The sequence below is a fragment of the Scyliorhinus canicula genome, chromosome 17, assembly GCF_902713615.1.
Source record: "Scyliorhinus canicula chromosome 17, sScyCan1.1, whole genome shotgun sequence".
NCBI classification, from domain to species: Eukaryota; Metazoa; Chordata; class Chondrichthyes; order Carcharhiniformes; family Scyliorhinidae; genus Scyliorhinus; species Scyliorhinus canicula.
Window position 1 is genome coordinate 42,150,020 of NC_052162.1, and position 25,457 is coordinate 42,175,476.

Sequence of the window (25,457 nt, forward strand, 5' to 3'; positions counted from 1 at the left end):
CCAGGATTTAGAAATGGTTTAATTCTACAGTTTCCTGGATAACTATTCCTGTAAGACAGTCATAAACATACAAAGTCTGTGATTTAAATCAAAGTATCGGATGGTTCCCAGTTCAGAATAATTGCTCAAAGGAAGTTTGAACTTCCCTGGCAATTGCCATGCAACACTAATATAATCCTTATATGGGGACTTCCAAATGGGGCTAGTGGCGAACGAGTGGGTGGGGGTTAGGGGGGAAGGAGCACATCATTTGGGTAGCTCCAGGTTACAAAAGCATAGTTATCAGAAGTTATGGGGTTTAATGCTTCAACTCAACAACAGAAAAAAACCATATGCATTGGAGGCTCCAGCATCCCTGCTTCTATAATCTGCACTGTCAATTATCTGTCAGAGTTTTCAGGGAACTCGTGGGTTAATTCAATGCAATGCAACTGAGTGTTTTTCACTGATTATTTTCAGCCTCTGGTAGAAATTACTGCCTACAAATGTTTGATGCTTAGCTTTGGGTCCAGGGTCATAGAATCATATCATAGAATCCCGACAGTGCAGAAGGAGGCCATTCAGCCCATTGAGCCTGCACTGACCGTCTGAAAGAGCATTCCACCCAGGTCCACCCCCCCATTCACCCCATCCTATGCCCGTCACCTAACCTGCATATCCCTGGAAAATAGGGGGCAATTTAACATTTCCAATCCACCTAAACCACACATCATTATATTGCGGGAGGAAACAGGAGCACCCAGAGGAAACCCACGCAGACAAGGGGAGAACGTGCAAACTCCATATAGTCACCCCAAGGCTGGAATTGAACCGGGTCCCTGGCACTGTGAGGCAGCAGTGCTAACCACTGTGCCACCGGGCCGCCCCAATGCAAGCGACATTTAATTTTCAAGAGTATTTTTTAAAAGAGAAATTTCTGGTATCTAAACTGACCAACCAGAACTTCCTACCTCTCGGGTGATTTTTACTTATCCATCAAATTCTCTGACATCTGGGAAGTACTACACCAATAATGACTTTGTTTTATCTATAAACCCAACAGGAGCCAAAACTGCTCCTGAATTAATAGTGGGCTATTATCCATTTTTGTTAAACAAATACATGAGTGACAGAACTAAAGACGTGTATTCATGCATTTCTCTTGCCCATGAACATGATTTGGCAATTGCATTTGCATTCCAGGACAAGTCATACAAATTGTGCACTTACAGGGTGCAATTTAAATTGTCATCTAAGCACTGTACTTTTATTTAAGGAATTGCAGAGGTAAAGAAAGCTTTCTATTTTGATCTATTTAACTACACTTGTGAGTATCGTGAAGATAGGATCAATTAAAGTCTTCTAACTTGACATAAATACTGATGAATAAATATTTTGCAAGCTTTCATAGTTAAGAGAAAGTAAATAAAGACAATTTACACCAATGAAATATACTATCATGCCCCTTAGAAATGACTTTGCGTACATTGGACTTCTTTTTTTTTTAAATAATTTTTATTGAGAAATTTTGATTTTATACAACATTGACGCACCTTAGTAAAATACCGAAAATAACAATAATATTAACAATCATATACATTCGCCCCATCCCCATGAACAACCCAGCATTTTAACAACAACGCAAATTAACACACTATAAAGTTACAGAATAAACACTACAATAATGCACCCCCCCCCCCCCGGGTTGCTGCTGCTATTGACCCAGTTACCTATCTCTGAGCCAGGAAGTCCAGAAAAGGCTGCCATCGTTTATAGAACCCTTGTATTGATCCTCTCAGGGCAAATTTGACCTTTTCCAATTTTATAAATCCCGCCATGTCACTGATCCAGGTCTCCACACTTGGGGGCCTTGCATCCTTCCATTGTAACAGAATCCTTCGACGGGCTACTAGGGACGCAAAGGCCAGGACACCGGCCTCTTTCGCCTCCTGCACTCCCGGCTCTACCGCAACTCCAAAAATCGTGAGTCCCCACCCTGGTTTGACCCTGGATCCAACCACCCTCGACACCGTCCCCGCCACCCCCTTCCAGAATTCTTCCAGTGCTGGGCATGCCCAGAACATATGGGCGTGGTTCGCCGGACTCCCCGAACATCTGGTGCACCTGTCCGCACCCCCGAAGAACCTACTCATCCTAGTCCCGGACATGTGGGCCCGGTGCAGCATCTTAAATTGGATTAGACTAAGCCTCGCACATGAGGAGGAAGAGTTGACTCTCTCCAAGGCATCCGCCCAAGTCCAGTCCTCTATCTGCTCCCCGAGTTCCTCCTCCCATTTTACATTGGACTTCTTTGAAGTACATTGACTGACACTCTGTAGCCAAATGTGGTTGTCACTGCACCAACATGACTCTGTTATGATTTAGCAGCAGAAACGGTATGAATGACCAATTCGTCTGTTTATTTGGTGATGTTGCCATGCTGGTGGTGACATATTGACCAGGATATCAGAAGAGTTCTCTGCCCTTCTACAATGATATTTTTAATGTCCACTTGAAAAACCAGGACAGGCAAATTGGACTTTGATTTCATTCAAAACTTGGCAACCCTGACATGGAAACATCCCTTACTCAGGTTAGTCTGGATGATTTTCTCGAGTTCTATCTGCCAACACTCACTTTCTAGACTCACATATGAACAATGGTCACAGGGCAGTGTCATAATATACACCAGTATATCATAGTGCAGACACATACTGATGGACATACACTAGGACCAATCAACATGCACAAACACCGCAGCCAATCACCAGTTAGAACACACGCACTATAAAGGCAGAGGGCACCACTTTTCCCACTCATTCTGGATGCTGCCTCTCAGAAGCACAAGAGCTCATCAAGTATAATACAGACTCACACCACGTGCTGAGAGATTCAACTGGTTCGAACAGGCACAGGTCTCTAGTTAAACTAGCATCGTTTAAACCCACAGTTATAGTTTGTCTATTATTTTGGAACAAAAAATGAAAATCGCTTATTGTCACGAGTAGGCTTCAATGAAGTTACTGTAAAAAGCCCCTAGTCACCACATTCCGGCGCCTGTTCGGGGAGGCTGTTACGGGAATTGAACCGTGCTGCTGGCTTGCCTTGGTCTTCTTTCAAAGCCAGCGATTTAGCCCAGTGAGCTAAACTCAGCTAAACGCACACCCTGACTATACTCAGTGAGCTTTATAAGAGTTAATAAAATAGTGTTGAACCTTCTTCAGTGTTGGTGGCATCTATCTGCTTCACAAGTCCACAGTGCCCAACACTTCAGGCAGCACAGTGGCGCAGTGGTTGGCACTGCTGCCTCATGGCACCGAGGACCCGGATTCAATCCCGGCCCCAGGATACTGTCCCTGTGGAGTTCGCATATTCTCCCTGTGTCTGCGTGGGTCTGTCCCCACTACAGGTTAAGTGGATTAGCCATGCGAAATTGCCCCTTAGTTGGAAAAAAATAATTGGGTACTCTAAATTTATTTTAATAATGAACAATGGTCACTTTGGTACTAGGGGGGCCCAGTGTCCAGCATTCATTAAATTATACTGTAGTGAAGCAACAGTAACTTCAGGAGGAGAGGAATCTAACACAAAAAGTGCTGTATAAATCAGTCATTATTAAATATGTCTTAAATAATAGTTTCTTCAAGTTAATCAATCTGATGTTGATTTATACATGAAGGACATGATGATCCTGGCACAATCCCTCAACTATGTACTTACAGGCCAAATTTGACATCAATCACCAATATATCTTCCAGATAACCTTGCAGATATTGAACACATTGCTTTAACATCTGTGGGTCATGGTTTTGATATTTAAACTTATCAGGGCACAAGGACAAACTTCAAAATGTAACATTAACTTCACCATGAGAAAGGTTACATGGTATTCTTAGTGATGTGTACTTGCAGTAGGGGGATGTATGGCTGTACCGGTAAGCCCCTGCCGGCTAGCTCTGTCCACAGGGAGCTTGTGTATAAATATGCGTGTGAGTCACTCAGACCCTAGTCTACAGTTGCAGATGGAGGAACAGCATCGCACAGCAATAAAGCCTCTATTGTACTACTCTCTTGTCTTTGAGTATGATTGTTAGCGCTACAATTTATTGCTGTGTGATTTTCCGTTCACCATGGACATCAGAATCAAGCCTGACCGTCTGCAGCTGGATCCGCAGTCGCCTCACGCCAGAGAAGACTTTGTTCACTGGCTGGCAGTCTTCGAGGCCTACATCTCTTCAGCGGACCCTCCCCCGACAGAGGCTCAGAAAAAGCAACTCCTGTACTCCAGAATTAGCTCCAGTGTCTTTCCGCTAATTCGAGATGCGACTGACTACACCACAGCTATGGAACTGCTCAAGGAGAACTATGCACAGTCGACGAACACCCTGTTTGCGAGGCATCAACTCTCTACTCGTGTCCAGCATCCGGGTGAGTAGATTGAGAACTTCTGAAGGGCCCTTATACCTCTGGTACGAGACTGCGACTGCCAGGCCCTCACAGCCATGGAACACTCTGACTTACTCATGCGCGATGCCTTTGTTACAGGAATTGCATTGGACACCATCTGGCAACGACTGCTGGAAGGGGCCGCCTCCGGCCTTGCGGCCGCAAAGGCCCTGGCGCTTTCCATGACGGCCGCCTCCCATAGTGCGTGATCTTACTCCGCTAGCCACTCGGCCCACCTGTCCTACCCCTCGTGGACCCCGCAAACAGCCCCCCAGGCCCACCCAACCTACCCCTCGTGGACCCCGCAAACAGCCCCCCCAGCAGCCTCCCCCGCGCTCTACGCCTGCGCTGCTCACCGCATCACACTCCCTGGGGGTCCCCACTGTTACTTCTGCGGTCAGCAGAAGCACCCCCTCCAGCGCTGCCCAGCCCGCACCGCGACCTGCAAAGCTTGTGGCAAGAAAGGCCACTTTGCAGCAGTGTGTCAGTCCCGGGCGGTTTCCGCTATCGCGCCCCCGGTCCCCTCGCCTCAGCCGCTCGCTCAATGGGCCCCGCCGTCCGCTTCCCCCGACCCCACGTGCGATCAGTGGGTGCCGCCACCTCTCGCCGCCCCGCCACTTGCGCTCCATGGGCGCCACCATCTTCATCCACCACTGCCATGTGCGTTCCATGGGCGCCGCCATTTTGTCCCGACCCCACAACGTGCACTCCATGAGCGCCGCCATTTTATCCACAGGTACTCCAGATGCCGCCATTTTGTCCTCTCCCCGGGATGGGGCCACGGGACACGGGTCGCTACCGCTCCTCGCCGGACTCATTTGACTCGACCGCCGATCGCCTGCTACTCACCTCTGTCATGCTCGACCAGTCGCGTCCTCGCAACCTGGCACCCTCTTCCACATCGGTGCTGGTCAACAGCCGCATGACCTCCTGCCTCATCGACTCCGGGAGCACCGAGAGCTTCGTCCACCCGGACACGGTAAGGCGCTATTCCCTTGTGGCCCATCCCGCCAACCGGCATATCTCTCTCGCCTCCGGGTCCCATCTGTCCCGATCCGGGGTTTCTGCCTGGTTAAACTTACTGTACAGGGCATGGAATTCGACCGTTTCCGTCTGTACATTCTCCCCAACCTCTGCACGTCACTCTTACTAGGCCTGGATTTCCAGTGCAATCTCCAGAGCCTCACCCTCAAATTCGGCGGACCCCTACCTCCCCTCACCATTTTGCGGTCTCGCGACCCTCAAGGTCGAGCCTCCCTCACTCTTTGCCAATCTGACCGCAGACTGCAAGCCCGTCGCCACCAGGAGCAGACGGTACCGCACCCAGGACAAGGCCTTCATCAGGCCCGAAGTCCAGCGGCTGCTTCGGGAGGGTATCATCGAGGCCAGCAACAGCCCTTGGAGAGCCCAGGTGGTAGTGGTTAAGACCGGGGAGAAGCACAGGATGGTCATGGACTACAGCCAGACCATCAACTGGTACACGCAGCCCGACGCGTACCCCCTCCCCCGTATTTCTGATATGGTCAATCAGATTGCACAGTACCGGGTCTTCTCTACTATTGACCTGAAATCCGCCTACCACCAGCTCCACATCCGTAAATCGGACCGTCCCTACACTGCCTTCGAGGCAGACGGTTGTACGTACCAATTTCGTAGGGTTCCCTTCGGCGTCACAAATAGAGTCTCGGTATTTCAACGAGAAATGGACCGAATGATTGACCGGCACGGACTGCAGGCCACCTTCCCGTACCTCGACAATGTCACCATCTGCGGCCATGACCAGCAGGACAATGATGCCAACCTTTCTAAATTCCTCCACACCGCATAGCTCCTTAATCTCACGTACAACAAGGAGAAGTGCGTGTTCCGCACAGACCGCTTAGCCATCCTTGGCTACGTAGTCCAAAACGGACTACTGGGGCCCGACCCCGACCGCATGCGCCCCGTCATGGAGCTCCCCCTCCCCCACTGCCCCAAGGCCCTCAAACGCTGCCTTGGGTTCTTTTCTTATTACGCCCAGTGGGTCCCACAATACGCGGACAAGGCCCGCCCACTTATCCAGTCCACACATTTTCCCCTCTCGGCCGAGGCACAACAGGCCTTCGCCCGTATTAGAGCAGACATAGCCAGGGCCGGGATGCACGCAGTAGACGAGACACTGCCTTTCCAAGTAGAAAGCGATGCTTCAGATGTCGCACTTGCCGCCGCGCTGAATCAGGCAGGCAGACCCGTGGCATTCTTTTCACACACCCTCCACGCCTCCGAAATTCGGCATTCCTCTGTTGAAAAGGAGGCCCAGGAAATCGTTGAAGCGGTGCGGCACTGGAGGCATTACCAGGCCGGCAGGAGATTCACTCTCCTCACTGACCATCGGTCGGTAGCCTTCATGTTCAACAACACGCAGAGGGGCAAGATCAAGAATGACAAAATCTTGCGGTGGAGAAACGAGCTCTCCACCTTCAACTACGAGATGTTGTATTGCCCCGGCAAGCTCAACGAGCCGCCAGACGCCCTCTCCCGAGGTACATGTGCCAGCGCACAAGTGAACCAGCTCCGTGCCTTGCATGAGAGCCTTTGCCATCCGGGGGTCACTCGCTTGTACCATCTGGTCAAAGCCCGCAATCTGCCCTACTCCGTCGAGGAAGTACGGACAGTCACCAGAGACTGCCAGATCTGTGCCGAGTGCAAGCCGCACTTCTACCAGCCAGATTGCGCGCGCCTGGTGAAAGCATCCCGACCCTTTGAACGCCTCAGCGTGGACTTCAAAAGGCCCCTCCCCTCCACCGACCGCAACACCTACATCCTTAGTGTGGTCGATGAATTTTCTAGGTTCCCCTTCGCCATGCCATGCCCGGATACGACGTCTGCCACCGTCATCAAGGCCCTGGATTCCATTTTCGCCCTGTTCGTTTTCCCCGACTACATCCACAGTGACAGGGGATCCTCGTTCATGAGCGATGAGGTGCGTCATTTCCTGCTCAGCAGAGGTATCGCCTCCAGCAGGACGACCAGCTACAACCCCCGGGGAAACGGGCAGGTAGAGAGGGAGAACGGGACGGTATGGAGGGCCGTCCAGCTGGCCCTACGGTCCAGGAACCTCCCAGCCGCTCGCTGGCAGCAGGTCCTCCCTGACGCGCTCCATTCCATTCGGTCGCTACTGTGCACCGCAACTAATAGTTCACCCCATGAACGTGTTTTTGCCTTCCCTAGGAAGTCTACATCCGGGGTGTTGCTCCCGACGTGGCTCACGACTCTGGGCCCAGTCCTTCTCCGTAGGCATGTCCGGCACCACAAGGCGGAACCCCTGGGGGACAAAGTACGCCTTCTCCACGCCAACTCTCAGTATGCCTATGTGGAATTCCCCGACGGCCGCCAGGACACAGTCTCGCTCCAGGACCTGGCTCCCTCAGGTGCCGATCCCATGTCCATGCCCCCTTTTCCCCCCGCGCCACCCTCCTTTTCCCCGGCGCCCCCTATTCGTCCCCACCAGGTCCATCCCTCGTCCCCCTGCCCACACTGGAGGACACGGAAGATTTTGGCTCGCTCTCGGAGTCATCCCGCCAGCAGCCAGCACCAACACCGCCAGCACCTGCACCAACGTCGCCACCACAGCTATGCCGATCACAGCGGAACATTCGACCGCCGGTTCGGCTCAACCTGTGACCTGCTGACCAGCTGGACTCTTGGTTTTCTTTGTTTGGACCCTCTTGTAAATAGCTCATCCTTTCTTTTATAGTTACACCTCACCCCCGCCGGACTCATTTTTTTTACAGGGGGTGAATGTGGTGATATAACCACTGTAGATATGCATACTTGCAGTAGGGGGATGTATGGCTGTACCTGTAATACAGGTTCCTCCGGTAAGCCCCTGCCGGCTAGCTCCGCCCACAGGGAGCTTGTGTATAAATATGCGTGTGAGTCACTCAGACTCTAGTCTACAGTTGCAGATGGAGGAACAGCATCGCACAGCAATAAAGCCTCTATTGTACTACTCTCTCGTCTTTGAGTATAATTGTTAGCGCTACCTTCCTCTCACTGTCCTTGTTTTCTAGTGATGTGCAACACTTGACGCTATCTGAATTACACTCATCAGTAATCCCCGGTGGGTCTGCATGCTGTTCAATTTAACCACACAAACTGGAAGATTCCAAGTTAATTTCCCAATCTGTGTCTAGGTGGCTGGTCTCATACGAGGGATAAGTATAGCATTGCTATGTCAAAAATGTATAATTTGCATTAGTTTATTTCCCTTCATCATGGTAAAAATTAGTTAAGAACCAGATTCACCTACTGCAAATGGGCCAACTTCTTTTGATAGGATAGCTCTAGACTATAGAACTTCAGGTCGTTTTTCACAGGGCCGGGCGTAATGGGTGAATTTAAATTAGCTGAATTTAAATACCCGGACGTCGGATTCACTGGGCACACAGGACTCAACGGCCATGCCAGGGTCCCATTTAGTACCGGCTCACAGAACCTTGGATCAGGCATAATGGCACCTCATGGGGGGTCCCGCACGCCACTGGAGACCCCCAGATGGTTGAGGACAGGGTAGAGTGGTACCCAGGAACGCCCCCTGGCACTTGGGCTCCTTGCAACTGCCATGGGCACTTCCAGGGTTCCAGGCTTTCAATGCTAGGGTTTGGGCTCGGGGTGGGGAGTTGAGGGGGGTTTCCAGGGACCTCGACAAGGTTGGCGTGGTGGTGGTGGGGTTGGGGGGGGGGGGGGGGGTGGGGGGGGGGGGGGGGGGGGTGGGCAGAACGCAGGGCAGGGCCTGAAAGGGGGGGGGGGGTGGAAGATCGGGGCTGCTGATCAAAATGGCACCCCAATCTGCGAACAGCCTTTCCTGCAGCCGCTGGGAATCACCCCGCCAAACATGCCCGATAGTTGACTTTGTTTTATGTCTGCTGAATCGAGCCCTCAGTCTAACCATGCATCTAAAAGCACTGGATTTAAAGTCAAACACCTTGTGGATTTTGTTTATTTTCATGTATTTAACCTTTGGAGACATACTTGTGCCTGAATTTGTAGGATGGAGGGTGCTTTACTGCGAGATTTGGCGCGCATATCCCCACTGATTCCAAAAGGCCCGCTGCCATTTTACGCTCTAATGGGCATTGATTGACAGCAGGCGAGAATTCCATCCACCCTTGGATCTCCAGCCGATCCAGGCACAGTTCTGCAGTTCCCAAAGAGGAACTGCAGCATCATGTCCGCGACTAAGCGTTGGGGCATGGAGGCCAGGTAAGTGCCAGGGGTCCCAGGGAGGGGAGGGGATTGCTGGGAGAGACCCTGAGGCAGTTGATTGGAGTATTGATGGGTAGGCCAGGGTGAGAGGGAGGTCCCCAGGATACAGACAAGTCAAGTGAGTGGGCAGAAAACCAGGCAGGTAGAATATAACATAGGAAAATTAGGTTACGCACTTTGTTAGGAAGAATAAAGGAGCTGAATGATATTTAAATGGAGAAAGACTGCAGAAATCTGCAGCACATAGGGATTTGGAGGTCCTCGTGCATAAATCACAAAAAGCTAGCATGCAAGTTCAGCATGTAATTGGAAAGGCAACTGGAATGTTGGTTTTTATTTCAAAGGGAATGGAGTATAAAAATTGGGAAGCCCTGCTAAATCTATACAAGGCACTAGTTAGACCATGCCTGGAATACTGTGCAGTAAGAAGTCTTACAACACCAGGTTAAAGTCCAACAGGTTTGTTTCAAACACGAGCTTTCGGAGCACGGCTCCTTCTTCAGGTGGCTCGCAGAATACTGTGAACAGTTTTAATCCCCTTATCTAAGGAACGTTGTACTGTCACTGGAGACAGTCCAGTGAAGGTTGACTAGGTTGATCCCAGGTATGCAGGGATTTTCTTATGAGGAATGGTTGAGGAGGTTGGGCCTGTACTCATTGGAGTTTAAAAGAATGTGGGGCAGCCTTAGGATTATCAGAGGGCAGACAGGGTAGATGATGAGAGGTTTCCTCTTGTTTTCCCTTGTGGAAAAGTCTAGGGCCAGAGGGTATTATTCCAGAGTAAGGGGTCACCCATCTAAGACAGAGATCAGGAGGAATTTCTTCTCTCAGAGGGTAGTGAATCTGTGGAATTCTTTACCACAGAGGCCTGTAGAGGCTGGGTCAAGGGTTATTGGGGAAAGGCGGAAAAGTGGAGTTGAGGATTATCATATCAGATCAGTCATGATCTCAATGTCTTAATTTTTTCCCCTTTTTCCATTTAAGGGGCAATTTAGCGTGGTTATCATTATCATAGAATTTACAGTTCAGAAGGAGGCCATTCGGCCCATGGAGTCTGCACCGGCACTTGGAAAGAGCACCCTACCCAAGGTCAAGACCTCCACCCTATCCCATAACCCAGTAACCCCACCCAACACTAAGGGCAATTTTGTACACTAAGGACAATTTATCACGGCCAATCCACCTAACCTGCACATCTTTGGACTGCGGGAGGAAACCGGAGCACCCGGAGGAAACCCACGCACACACGGGGAGGATGTGCAGACTCTGCACAGACAGTGACCCAAGTAGGAATCGAACCTGGGACCCTGGAGCTGTGAAGCAATTGTGCTATCCACAATGCTACCGTGCTGCCCTGTCCCCTGCCCTGTAGGTGGTCTGTCCACCTAACTTGCACATTGGGTTGTGGGGGTGAGACCCACGCAGACACAGGGAGACACAGGGTTTTCATAACGGTGGCTGCAAGTGGCCGTGAACATGTTAAAAAACATTTGGTGCATTGTGCATGCGTGCACAATGATCGTGTGCGCATGCACAATGCGGCCAATTTTTTTTAACATGTTCACAGAATGCGCATGCCGCCGATAATCCGGCACGCATTCGCAGTGCGGGTGCTTTTTTAAAAACGGTTGCAACTTTTTGGTTTACAAGTTCTGTCGTGGTTTTTATTCATTTATTCATTTATTTTATTCATTTAATTTTTATTTTTTTCATTTATTTTATTCATTTTTTTTTACAAGTTCGAGGGGTGGGAAACCCACGCACACACGGGGAGAACATGCAGACTCCGCATAGACAGTGACCCAGCGGGGAATCAAACCTGGGACCCTGGCGCTGTGAACCCACAGTGCTAGTCACTTGTGCTACTGTGCTGCCCTTAAATGATAAAATAGCCTGTTGACCAACCATTGTGGGCTGCACTCAGAGAAAACAGCCCCTGGAATCGTTTGGAACAAAGACATTGGGTGCGATTCTCCGCTCCCCACGCCGGGTGGGAGAATCGCGGGAGGGCCGGGCGACTCACGACACGCCGCCCTGGCACACCCGCGATTCTCCCACTCCCCGCTCGGAGAATCGCCGCTCGCCGTTTTTCACGGCGGCCCGCGATTCTCCGGCCCGGATGGGCCGAGCGGCCTGTCGTTCCCGACCTGTTCACGCCGGCGGCAACCACACATGGTCGCTGCCGTCGTGAACATGGTGCCAAAGGTTCGTTTGTGGCTTGTGGGGGGCGGAGAGGGGAGTGAGAACCACGGCTGTGCTCGGGAGTGGACTAGCCCGCGATCGGTGCCCACTGATCGTCGGGCCGGCGTCTCTAAGAGACGCACTCTTTCCCCTCCGCCGCCCCGCAAGATCAAGCCGCCACGTCTTGCGGGGCAGCGGAGGGGAGGACAGTAACTGCGCATGCGCGGGTTGGAGCCGGCCAACCTGTGCATGCGCTGTTGACGTCACTTAGGTGCCGCCGTCGCGACATTCTCGGCGCGCCGCCTTGACGCAAGCGTCTTTGCCCGGCAGCCGAGATTTACGGAACGCCGCTCCTAGCCCCCTGGGAGGGGGGGGGGGGGGGGTGAATAGGGCGCGAGGAGCGGCCTCCGAGGCCGTCATGAAACTCGGCCGAGTTAATGACGGCCTTCCCGATGCCGCGCGGGAGCAGAGAATTCCGGCCGTTAAGTAAATTTCTTAAATGTGGAAGCGAGAAGTGCCACTCTCGACTCCTTAGGGATCATGGGCTGTTGTTGGCCACAGTCCCGCTCGCTGCCTTGTCCTGCCGATTTCGGCCATTAGCCCCCACTCCCCCCCCCCCCCCCCCACTTCTCCCGCCAAGCAGCAATCCCCGCCCCAACCTGATCTGTATCTCTCGGGCCAGATTTGTGGCCTGGTCGCTAATCTACTCGCCCTATCTATCTCTTCTGACACGGTGACACAGTGGCTAGCACTGTTGCCTCACAGCGCCAGGAACCCGGGTACAATTCCAGCCTTGGATGACTGTGTGGAGTTTGCACTTTCTCCCCATGTCTGCGTGGATTTCCTCCGGGTGCTCCAATTTCCTCCCACAGTCTAAAGATGTGCGGGTTAGGTGGTTTGACCATGCTAAATTGCCCCTTAGTGTCGGTTAGGTTAGGGAGTTATTGGAATAGGGTGGGGGAGTGGGATTGGGTGGAGTCCTCTTTCAGGGGGTCAATGCAGAGACGATGGGCTGAATGGCCTCCTTCTGCACTGTAGCGATTCTATGATTCCACATCTGACCCTCGATCTATCTCCTCCTGGCCTCCAAGTTCTTCCTTTTCCCAGGCACCAATCCCCTTGACCTGACCCTTATTTACCTGAGGAGTGCTGTAACATTCATAGTGCATCGTTGACTTGATGTTAGTGAGTTATTCAGCCTAATATCAGGGATGCCTTGGAACTTGCCATTTAGACCGAAAGATTGTACAAGAGCTACAGAAAAATAAAACCAAGGAGGGGTCGGTAACTCCGGTTGGCAAGAAGATAAGGGTGTGATGCAGAATGATACTAATATTAGTTTAGGGAGACCTTCCTCCTCACCTTGCCCCTGGCTCGCAGAATGGTGCCACTCAAACTATATATAAACAGTTGTCTCTCACTAATTGGAGAGAGATGCTTTTTTGTAGACTATAGGTTTTGGGCAGGATTTTCCGACCCCACCACCGGGTTGGAGAATCCCTGGGTGGTGGCGCGTATCCCGACCCGACATCGGCTGCCATAGTCTCCGGCGCTGGTTTTCGAGCTGGGCGGGGTTCACGCCACGCCGGTCAGGGGGCTGTTGGCAGCGGCCCCCCAGGCAATTTCCCGGGGCCCGACGGGCCGAGCAGCCGTCGGTTTCTGGCCAGTCCCGCTGGCGTGGATTAGACATGGTCTCACAAGGCGGGACCTGGCAGCTAGGTCGGCTGGGGCTGTCCTCGAGTGGGGGGGGGGGTGCGGGGGGATCCGACACCGAGGGGGGGGCCCTCCACGGTGGCCTGGCCTGTGATCAGGGCCTACCGATCTGCGGGCAAGCCTGTGCTGTGGGGGAATTTCTTCCTTCCGCGCCGGCCCCTGTTGGGCTCTGCCATGGCCGGCGCAGAGAAGACATCCCCTGCTCATGCGCCAGAATACACCGGCGGTTACTCCCATGCGCGGGATCACGCCGGCCCTTTGGCGCATGCACGGACTCACTCAGTCCTTTCAGCGCCGGGGTGGTTCGCGCCGTTTTTGACGCTGGCGTCCAGCCACCACGCCGATTTCGGTGAATCCCACTCATTATCTTACTGGAAGAATACGCTTGATGGAACAAATGTGATTTTCTCATTCCATACTGTGTCACGTTCCCTGTAATTATAGAATTTAAATTAATTGTTGAGCATGTGGTGAATGTAGGAATTTCAGATATCTAATATTGTAATTATTTAGTGAAGTAAGGGTTAAAAGCCAGGGTTGGAGTATGTTTGATTGCTGAAGTAATGTTTTAAAAGAATCTTGGTTTAAAAGACAACAAAGGTTTTAGGACCCAAGGGTGCAATTAATCATCGTAAAAACCTCAAGCTATTGCAATTTTGTTTTGATTAAGGGGATTCCCTGGGGAGTTAATTAGTTTTCAGCTTGGTGAGATGATATCATTGCTGGGTGGAGCTAAGCAATCAGGCTTTTTGAGAAAGCATTTTCAGTTCAGTTCTGATCTGGCTGAAGCTGTGTGCAGAGTGGAACAGTTCTGCTCTCACTGTAAGTTAGTTAAAATAAATTAACAGTGTTTAAAGCAGTGCAGACTTGTCTGAGGACAAAGGGGGCTGAAACAAGTCAATTTAAACAACTTTTAGACATTCTGACAGGAGTCAGATCATTTCTGTAAAGCAGTATCAAAAGATCTCTCCTCAAAGAATAACTGTAAAGTAAGTATTTCTCTGTGCCATTGGCATTTAAGATGGATTGAGACAGAAGATGGTTGTTTTCTTGTTGTTTAAGTGGGAATAAAGATATCAATTAAGGGTAGTGTATTAATTGTATTGAGTAGTACTGTTTAAGGGGCAATTATAAGCTATTTTTGGGTGTGATATTAAAGATTTTAATGCTGTGTTAATAATTTTATTTTAGTTGGGAAATAATTTCTTACGTGGAAGTCAGTCCAACATGTCCATTTCTTCGTCTGCGATCTCATCCAAACTTTCAAAAATATCCTCATCAAAGATTACGTGGCATGTTGAACAAGGCAAGGTTCCTTCACAGGCACCTGTAGTCTATTTCTTTGTGTAATCACTCCTGAGGGGAAGTATCCTATCGTCACAGTCTTACAAAATTAAAATAAGATATTGGGGCTTCTGTCCATTATCCTGGCCACTGTTGGAGTCTGGTCAGGGATCATCATAAGTACAACATTTAGTAATAGATTAATTGGAGATTTAACTATTTTCTCGTATAATTCTCCAACAGGTCAGATGAAAAAATGATAGTGCACTTCATCAACCGAGATAATGAAAAATTAACAGCAGTGGCAAAGGAGGGTGAAAGTCTGCTTGACGTTGTGATTAACCATAACTTAGATATTGATGGATTTGGTGAGTGTTCAAAATACAGAATGTCAATCTCATTCTATCTCAGAGAGTCAATGAGCGAAGTTATGTATGTAGTTTTCAAAGCAGTACTTCATACAGTTACCCCTTTGCTTTGTTGGCATTTATTTCGGTCAAGGTATGGTACCTTAACTTAATTGCTATTGTATGGTACTTTGACTTAATTGCTATTCTTAACATAGAACATAGAACAGTACAGCACAGAACAGGCCCTACAGCCCTCGATGTTGTGCCGAACTTTGTCCAAAACCAATATCAAGCTATCCCACTCCCTGTCATTCTGGCGTGCTCCATGTGCCTATCCAATAACCGCTTAAAAGTTCCTAAAGTGTCCGACTCCACTATCACAGCAGGCAGTCCATTCCACACCCTAACCACTCTCTGGATAAAGAACCTACCTCGGACATCCCTCCTATATCTCCCCCCCTGAACCTTGTAGTTATGCCCCCTTGTAACAGCTACATCCACCCAAGGAAATAGTCTCTGAACGTCCACTCTATCTATCCCCCTCATCATCTTATAAACCTCTATAAAGTCGCCTCTCATCCTCCTCCGCTCCCAAGAGAAAAGCCCCAGCTCCCTCAACCTTTCCTCATAAGACCTATCCTCCAAACCAGGCAGCATCCTGGTAAATCTCCTTTGCATGCTTCCACATCCTTCCTACAGTGAGGTGACCAGAACTGCACACAATACTCCAAATGTGGTCTCACCAGGGTCATGTACAGTTGCAGCGTAACCCCACGGCTCTTAAACTCAAGCACCCTGTTAATAAACGCTAACACACTATAGGCCTCCTTCACAGCTCTATCTACTTGAGTGGCAATCTTCAGAGATCTGCAGACATGAACCCCAAGATCTCTCTGTTCCTCCACATTCCTCAGAACCCTGCTGTTGACCCTGTAATCCGCATTCACATTTTTCGAACCAAAATGAATCACCTAGCACTTATCAGGGTTAAACTCCATCTGCCATTTTTTGGCCCAGCACTGCATCCTATCAATGTCTCTTTGCAGCCTACAACAGCCCTCCATCTCATCCACTACTCCACCAATCTTGGTGTCATCAGCAAATTTATTGATCCACCCTTCAGCCCCCTCCTCCAAGTCATTGATAAAAATCACAAATAGCAGAGGACCCAGCACTGATCCCTGTGGTACACCGCTGGTAACTGGTCTCCAGTGTGAACATTTTCCATCTACCACCACCCTCTGTCTTCTATGTGATAGCCAGTTACTTATCCAATTGGCCAAATTTCCCTCTATCCCACAGCTTCTTACTTTCTTCATGAGCCGACCATGGGGAACCTTATCAAACGCCTGACTAAAATCCATGTATATGACATCAACTGCTCTACCTTCATCTATACATTTAGTTACCTTCTCAAAGAATTCAATCAAATTTGTGAGGCAAGACTTACCCTTCATGAATTTGTGTTGACTATCCCGGATTAAGCTGCATCTTTCCAAATGGTCATAAAACCTATCCTTCAGGACCTTTTCCATTAACTTACCGACCACCGAAGTAAGACTAACTGGCCTGTAATTACCAGGGTCATTCCTATTCCCTTTCCTGAACAGAGGAACAACATTCGCCACTCTCCAGTCCTCTGGCTCTATCCCCGTGGACAGTAAGGACCCAAAGATCAAAGGCAAAGGCTCTGCAATCTCATCCCTTGCCTCCCAAAGAATCCTTGGATATATCCCATCTGGCCCAAGGGACTTGTCGACCCTAAGGTTTTTCAAAATTGCAAATACATCCTTCATCAGAACATCTACCTCCTCCAGCCTACCCGCCTGTATCACACTCTCATCCTCAAAAACATGGCCCCTCTCCTTGGTGAACACTGAAGAAAAGTATTAATTCAACACCTCTCCTATCTCTTCTGACTCCATGCACAAGTTCCAACTACTGTCCTTGCCCGGCCCTAACCTCACCCTGGTCATTGTTTTATTTCTCAGATAAGAGTAAAAAGCTTTGGGGTTTTCCTTGATCCGACCTGCCAATGACTTCTCATGCCCCCTCCTAGCTCTCCTAAGCCCTTTTTTTAAGCTCATTCCTTGCTACCTTGTAACCCTCATGAGACCCAACTGAACCTTGTTTTCTCATCTTTACATACGCTTCCTTTTTCCTCTTGACAAGACATTCAAATGCTTTTGTGAACCATGGTTCCCTCACATGACCATTTCCTCCCTGCCTGACAGGGACATACCTATCAAGGGCACACAGTATTTGTTCCTTGAACAAGCTCCACTTTTCATTTGTGCCTTTCCCTTACAGTTTCTGTTCCCATCTTATGCTCCCTAATTCTTGCCTAATCACATCATAATTACCCCTCCCCCAATTATAAACCTTGCCCTGCCGCATGGCCCGATCCCCTTCCATTGCAATAGTGAAAGACACCGAATTGTGGTCACTATCTCCAAAGTGCTCTCCCACAAACAAATCTAACACTTGGCCCGGTTCATTACCCAGTACCAAATCCAATGTGGCCCCACCTCTTGTCAGCCTATCCACATATTGTGTCAGGAAACCCTCCTGCACACACTGTACAAAATCTGCCCCATCCAAACTGTTCGACCTATAGAGGTTCCAATCAATATTTGGAAAGTTAAAGTCACCCATGACAACTACCCTGAGACCTCCACACCTATCCATAATCTGTTTTGCAATTTCTTCCTCCACATCTCTATTACTATTTGGAGGCCTATAGAAAACTCCTAACAACGTGACCGCTCCTTTCCTATTTCTAACTTCAGCCCATATTACCTCAGGAGGCAGATCCCCCTCGAACTGCCTTTCTGCAGCCGTTAAACTATCCTTGATTAACAATGCTACTCCTCCACATCTTTTACCACCTTCCCTACTGTTACTGAATCATCTATACCCCGGAATTTCCAACAACCATTCCTGTCCCTGTTCTAACCATGTCTCCGCAATGCCCACAACATCGTAGTCCCAGATACCAATCCACGCTCCAAGTTCACCGACCTTATTCCGCATGCTCCTTGCATTGAAGTAGACACACTTCAACCCACTTTCCTGTCTACTGGTACACTCCTGCGACCTTGATACCCTCCTCAGTACTCACTACTCTCAACACTGGCTTCTGGACTACAGCTCGTTTTCCCACCCCCCTGACAAATTCGTTTAAACCCCCCCGAAGAGCCGTAGCAAATTCCCCTCCCAGGATATTGGTGCCCCTCTGGTTCACGTGCAAACCATCTTGTCTGTACAGGTCCCACCTTCCCCAGAATGTGCTCCAATTATCCACGCAACTGAAACCCTCCCTCCTACACCATCCCTACAGCCACATGTTTATCTGCACTCCCTCCCTGTTCCTCAGCTCGCTAGCACATGGCACCGGCAACAAACCAGAGATGGCCACATGGTTTGTCCTGGCTCTCAGCTTCCACCCTAGCACCCTACATTCCTGTTTTAAATCCCCATCCCTTCTCTTATCTTTGTCGTTGGTAGGGATGTGTGCCACGACTTGTGACTGTTCCCCCTCCCCCTTAAGGATTCTGAAAACACGGTCCGAGACGTCACGGACCCTGGCACCCTTGAGGCAACATACCATCCGTGAGTCTCTTTCGCTACCACAGAACCGTCTATCTGTCCCTCTAACTATCGAGTCCCCAATAACTATTGCTCTCTTCCTTCCCTTCTGAGCCACAGAGACAGACTCAGTGCTGGAGATCCGTTCACCATGGCTTATCCCTGGTAGGTCATCCCCCTAAACAGTATCCAAAACGGTATACTTGTTACTGGGGGGAACGACCACAGAGGATCCCTGCACTGACTGCTTCCTCCCTGCCCCTCCCACCGTCACCCTATCTTGATTCTTCGGAGTAACTACATCCCTGAAGCTACTATCTATGACCACCTCTGCCTCCCGAATGATCTGTAGTTCATCCAGCTCCAGTTCCCTAACGGGGTTTCTGAGGAGCTGGAGATGGGTGCACTTCCCACAGGTGAAATCAGCAGGGACCCTGACAGCGTCCCTCACCTCAAACATTCTGCAGGAGGAACATTGCACTACCTTCACTGCCATCCCCCCTACATAACTTACAGATAAAAACAAGAAAAAGAAAGAAAGAAAGAGCTTACCTGATATTCCATCAACCCCTTAGGTTAGAGGAGGTGGAAGGGTGGGGGACACTACAAGTGTAGTGTCTCGGGTTTAGGAACTGCCCAACTTAAATACAGGTAAAAATAAAAACACTTAACCAGCAACCACCGCGCCCCGCACGATAACAGCAATCAGCTGCTATGGGCCTGCGCAAAGAATTTAAATCTTTACTACTTACCCAGCAGTGACTCTGTCCTCACTCAGACCGGATTCAGCTGGAAACCCCCAACAGTAAGTTTAAAAAAAAATTTACTCCCCTTCTCAGCAAGCACACATTCAGCAACCACTGCGACCCGCACGATAACAGCAATCTTCCCGCTTGAGCTGCAGTACTGAATCTGACCAGACACTCTACCATGATGCACATCAAAAAGAAAAGTATAAATTAAATTAATGAGATATTTCAGCCCACCCAGGTCACTTGCCAAAACAGTCCATTGAACAATGTAACCACTCGCCCTAGAATACCATTTCAGTGGTTAATCATTCAGAGTTTAAAAACTTTGTTCATCTTCCCTTTCCACCCCCTCCCCACAGTGACAGAGGAACACCTTCTTGTTTTAGTGATCCAACAACCATCCTCAACAGAGATTTGAGCTATCAAGCTTCCTACTATTTGGGACAGCTTCTCATTGGATAAACCTGGATACAATTCAAGCAACAGCTTCAAAGGAAACATGTCAAAAAATTCAAATATCTGAATTACAGCAGTTAAACAGCACACATTGCCCTCCAGACAGTAACCAGGGTTTACCTTCTGGTCCCTATTCAGTGTCTCAAAGTATCTTCATGTAGATGTCAAGTGAGGCAGGATCAGGCTTGACCAGAACGTTCTCCATGCTCAAATAACCTGCTGCCCTTCATTGTTCAGGCATATAGAGGAATAAAGGCCAACTTGATGAGGTACAGGAGGGTTGTGGAACTATACCTTAGCAAGGTCAGAGTCTTCAGAAGAGAAGGTAAGAAAGCAAAGGAAGTCTAACTTTTGCCATTACTGCAGGTGCCTGTGAAGGAACCCTGGCTTGTTCAACGTGCCATGTCATCTTTGACAAGGATATATTTGGAAGTTTGGATGAGATCGCAGATGAAGAAATGGACATGTTGGAGTTAGCCTTTGGACTAACTTCCACGTAAGAAATTATTTCCCAACTAAGAATGCCTTCCAGTAATTGTGTATATTGTGGTCAAATTACTTTCAACAACACATTTTTAAAGTACAGTCTTCCCTCAACACCAAAAGTGCGGAAGGACAGATTCATAAGATTGGTTAGCTGCCTAGTAAATTATCCAAATAATTCTCCTTCATGTGTGAGCCTGGAGAATGAGTGTCAGTACATTATTCAACCATGGAGAGGTATAGCTCTGTCCTCAACTGATATGCAGCTATTTTTACAGTAGGTTTCACCTAGTTTCTTAACTGTCTAATTGTAGCCAAAGAATCACATCAGTGACGTCTATTCCCATTCCCCTTGGACCCCTTCTAGAACATAGAACATAAAACAGTACAGCACAGTACAGGCCCTTCAGCCCACTATGTTGTGCTGACCATTTATCCTAATTTAAGATCAACCTAACCTATACCCCTTCAATTTACTGCTGTCCATGTGCCTGTCCAAGAGTCGCTTAAATGTCCCTAATGACTCTGACTCCACCACCTCTGCTGGCAATGCATTCCACACACCCACCTCTTTCGGTGTAAAGAACCTACCTCTGACATCTCCCCTATACCTTCCTCCAATCACCTTAAAATTATGTCCCCTCATGACAGTCATTTCCACCCTGGGGAAAAGTCTCTGGCTATCCACTCTATCCATGCCTCTCATCACCTTGTACACCTCTATCAAGTCACCTCTCTGCCTTCTTCGCTCCAGTGAAAAAAGCCCTAGCTCCCTCTACCTTTCTTCATAAGACATGCCCTCCAGTCCAAGCAGCATCCTGGTAAATCTCCTCTGTACCCTCTCCAAAGCATCCACATCCTTCCTATAATGAGGCGATCAGAACTGGACACAATATTCCAAGTGTGGTCTAACTAGAGTTTTATAAAGCTGCAGCAAAACTTTGCAGCTCTTAAACTCAATCCCCTATTAATGAAAGCCAACACACCACACGCCTTCTTAACAGCCCTATCAACCTGGGTGGCAACTTTGAGGGATCTATGTATGTCAACCCCAAGATCCCTCTGTTCCTCCACACTTCCAAGAATCCTGCCTTTAACCCTGTATGCAGTATTCAAATTCGACCTTCCAAAATGAATCACTTCACATTTATCAAGGTTGAACTCCATCTGCCACTTCTCAGCCCAGCTCTGCATCCTGTCAATGTCCTGTTGTAACCTGCAACACCCCTCAACACTATCTACAACTCCACCAACCTTTGTGTCATCGGCAAACTTACTAACCCACCCTTCCACTTCCTCATCCAAGTCATTTATAAAAACCACAAAGAGCAGAGGTCCCAGAACAGATCCTTGCGGGACATCACTGGTCACCTAACTCCAGGCGGAATACTTTCCATCCACTACCACTCGCTGTCTTCTTTCGGCCAGCCAATTCTGTATCCAGGGAGCCAAATTTCCCTGTATCCCATGCTTCCTAACTTTCTGAATGAGACTACCATGGGGAACCTTATCAAATGCCTTACTGAAATCCATATACACCACATCCACTGCCCGACCTTCATCAATGTGTCTCGTCACATCCTCAAAGAATTCAATGAGGCTTGTGAGGCGTGACCTGCCCCTCACAAAGCCATGCTGACTATCTGTAATCAAACTATGTTTTTCTAAATAATCAGAAATCCTATCTCTCAGAATCCTTTCCAATATTTTGCTCACCACAGACGTAAGACTGATGGGTCTGTAATTCCCAGTGATTTCCCTATTCCCTTTCTTGAATAGGGGAACAACATTCACCTCCCTCCAATCATCTGGTACTACTCCAGTGGAGAGTGAGGACGCAAAGATCATCGCCAACAGCGCAGCAATCTCCTCCCTCGCTTCCCGTAGTAACCTTGGGTATATCCCGTCAGGCCCAGGGGACTTATCTATCCTGATGCTTTTCAAAATTTCCAGCACATCCTCCTTCTTAATATCAACCTGTTCGAGTCTATTAACCTGGTTCACACTGTTCTCATGGGCAACAAGGTCCCTCTCTCTAATGAATACAGTAGCAAAGTATTCATTTGGGGCCTCCCCCATCTCTTCAGACTCTAGGCACAAGTTCCCTCCACTATCTCTGATCGGCCCTACTCTCACTCTGTTCATCCTCTTATTTCTCACAGAAATATGCTCTTAGGGCAGCAGGGTAGCATGGTGGTTAGCATAAATGCTTCACAGCTCCAGGGTCCCAGGTTCGATTCCCGGCTGGGTCACTGTCTGTGTGGAGTCTGCACGTCCTCCCCCTGTGTGCGTGGGTTTCCTCCGGGTGCTCCGGTTTCCTCCCACAGTCCAAAGATGTGCGGGTTAGGTGGATTGGCCATGCTAAAATTGCCCGTAGTGTCCTAATAAAGTAAGGTTAAGGGGGAGGTTGTTGGGTTACGGGTATAGGTGGATACGTGGGTTTGAGTAGGGTGATCATGGCTCGGCACAACATTGAGGGCTGAAGGGCCTGTTCTGTGCTGTACTGTTCTATGTTCTATGTTCTAAGTGTAGAACGCCTTGGGGTTTTCCCTAATCCTTCCCGCCAGGGCTTTTGCACGCCCCCTTCTAGCTCTCCTCAGTCCATTTTTTAGTTCTTTCCTGGCAACCTTGTAACCCTCCAGAGCTGAGTCAGATTCTTGCTTCCTCAACCTTACATAAGCCTCCTTCTTCCTCTTGACGAGAAGTTCCACTTCGCTTGTCATCCGAGGCTCCTTCACCTTACCATTCCTTCCTCATCTCAGTGGGACAAAACAATTCTATTGCTTATCTACATGTTGCTCCTTGGTAACATCATTCTAAAGCACAGCATTTGTTTCCAGAAGTTGATGACACCTGTGGTGATATGCATCACTGTACATACACAAGGGGTTAATGTAAATACACGTAGACTGGATAGACACTAGAGGGAGCACCAGAGACATGACACACAGACATTCAACCAATGGGTCCGGAAGATAGGACACGACCAATGGGCATTCACGATACATACAGAGGTGACACTACCACAGGAGGGCATTACACCAACCCATATAAAAGGACACAGCACACATGATCTTCCTCTTTCCAGTGGAGACTCTTAGTGAGTACACAGGGTTGATTTGAAACACATCACACCCACCACGTGGATTGTAGCAGACTGGTTCATCAGTCTGAGTATCTATAGCAGGATTAACAGGAGAGTCGAATCCCTGTAGGAGAATCATTAACAGTCTGTGCGGAGTCTGCACGTCCTCCCCGTGTGTGCGTGGGTTTCCTCCGGGTGCTCCGGTTTCCTCTCACAGTCCAAAGATGTGCGGGTTAGGTGGATTGGCCAGGCTAAATTGCCCGTAGTGTCCTAAAAAGTAAGGTTGGGGGGGGTTGTTGGGTTACTGGTATAGGGTGGATACGTGGGTTTGAGTAGGGTGATCATTGCTCGGCACAACATCGAGGGCCGAAGGGCCTGTTCTGTGCTGTACTGTTCTATGTTCTATGTTCTAGTTCAATAAACGTGTTAAAGCTATCTCCAAGTCTGAACCTTCCTTTGTCAGAGTGCACATCTGGGAAGCAGCTTATGCCACGTCAAGAGCATAACAAAACATGGTACCCACAGAGTGGCCTGCTAAATCCATATAATTACAACTCAGCAAACAGTGACAACCAGCAACAGCAGCCAGGCAAGATGATGTTCGGGATTCCGGTTCCACAGCAGCTCAGGTACCAAGGCAATCTCAGTGAAAACTGGCGTTGGTTCAGGCAGAAATTCGAGATCTACCTGGTAGCGTCCAACCTAGATGGCATGGCGGATGCAAAGAAAATAAAGCTTCTACTTACCATCGTGGGTCCAGAAGCAGCTGAAATCTTCCAGACCTTCAAATACTCAAAGAGGCAAAACAAGAGCGACTTCCAGGCAGTCCTGGGCAAATTCCAAGAATTCTGCGAGGAACATACAGGAAAAACAGTAAAAGAGGCACCAAAACTCACCACAAGGCGAAGGTAGGCTTTCCATTGAAGAAATCGGCAGTTTTGATTGGTGGCCATCTTGGAAAAGGTGCCGCACATGCGCAGTTGCGCGAAGAGCGCACAGAACGGGAAGGTCCGTGTGCGCATGCGCGAGATGTCGCGCATGCGCAATTGTGAAAAAGTCCCCAAGTAAAGGCACAGTGATATGCACATGCACAATCGCTTCCTACGCACTACATCACACGCTTCGTGACATCAGAGGCCCTGGACCACGCCCATTTGATGGGGAAATGTCCCAAAACACAAAAAAAAATTTAAAGCCATAAAACCCGATTCTTTCACCTGGAACGGCAGCACAATACCTGAAATTTGACCAGTAGCTGAAAGTAACCTCCGCAGAACCCTGCAACAAGCAGTTAGCACCACCCAAAGAGATGGTACAGTCCTTGAAGACTATGACTCAGACCTTGAATTCTTCTTTGGACATCGCGAGCCCAATGCCAGCTCCGACACAAAACATGAAGATATGGTCCTAGAAGACAACGACTCAGACGAAAATTTCACCTTGGGAGGTGGCTACCCCAGCACCAAATCCGAACCGCAACTAGACGTGTTGTACATTGAAGACCCCGACGACGAGTTCTTCAGATTGGGGAATCTTCAGCCCAGCATATATGACATCCCGACTCGTGAATGCAGGATTATACTGCGGCCTGATGCCAAGAGACAGAGAGTGGTACAAGCCCACAGAGAGCGGCCTGCTGCCACACAGGGAGTGGTCCACGCACCACAAAGAGTCCCCGACTCCACACAGAGAGTGGTCCATGCACCGCGAAGGGTCCCAGCCTCCACGCAGAAAGCGATGAAAGACTCCACAGTGAGACAACTGCACGTCTCCACACAGAAAGTGACTCCAGTGACACAAGCCTCCGCAGCGAGCTCGTGGACAGACTCCATGATAGAAGCAATGCAAGACTCCAGAGCACAGTCCTTGCATGAACAAGAAGTGACTCGAGTG

The 25,457-nt window shown here is 49.2% G+C and overlaps 1 protein-coding gene across 2 annotated transcripts in view; it reads left to right on the top strand.

The window, feature by feature from the left end:
• Positions 1-25,457, top strand: part of fdx1b (ferredoxin 1b) — an 83,087-nt gene that overhangs the window by 12,601 nt on the left and 45,029 nt on the right. For both annotated transcript variants that reach the window (XM_038776169.1, XM_038776170.1), the window contains exons 2-3: positions 15,094-15,218; positions 20,363-20,492. In XM_038776169.1, the coding sequence (XP_038632097.1) occupies positions 15,094-15,218; positions 20,363-20,492 (255 nt within the window). The remainder of the gene's footprint in view (positions 1-15,093; positions 15,219-20,362; positions 20,493-25,457) is intronic.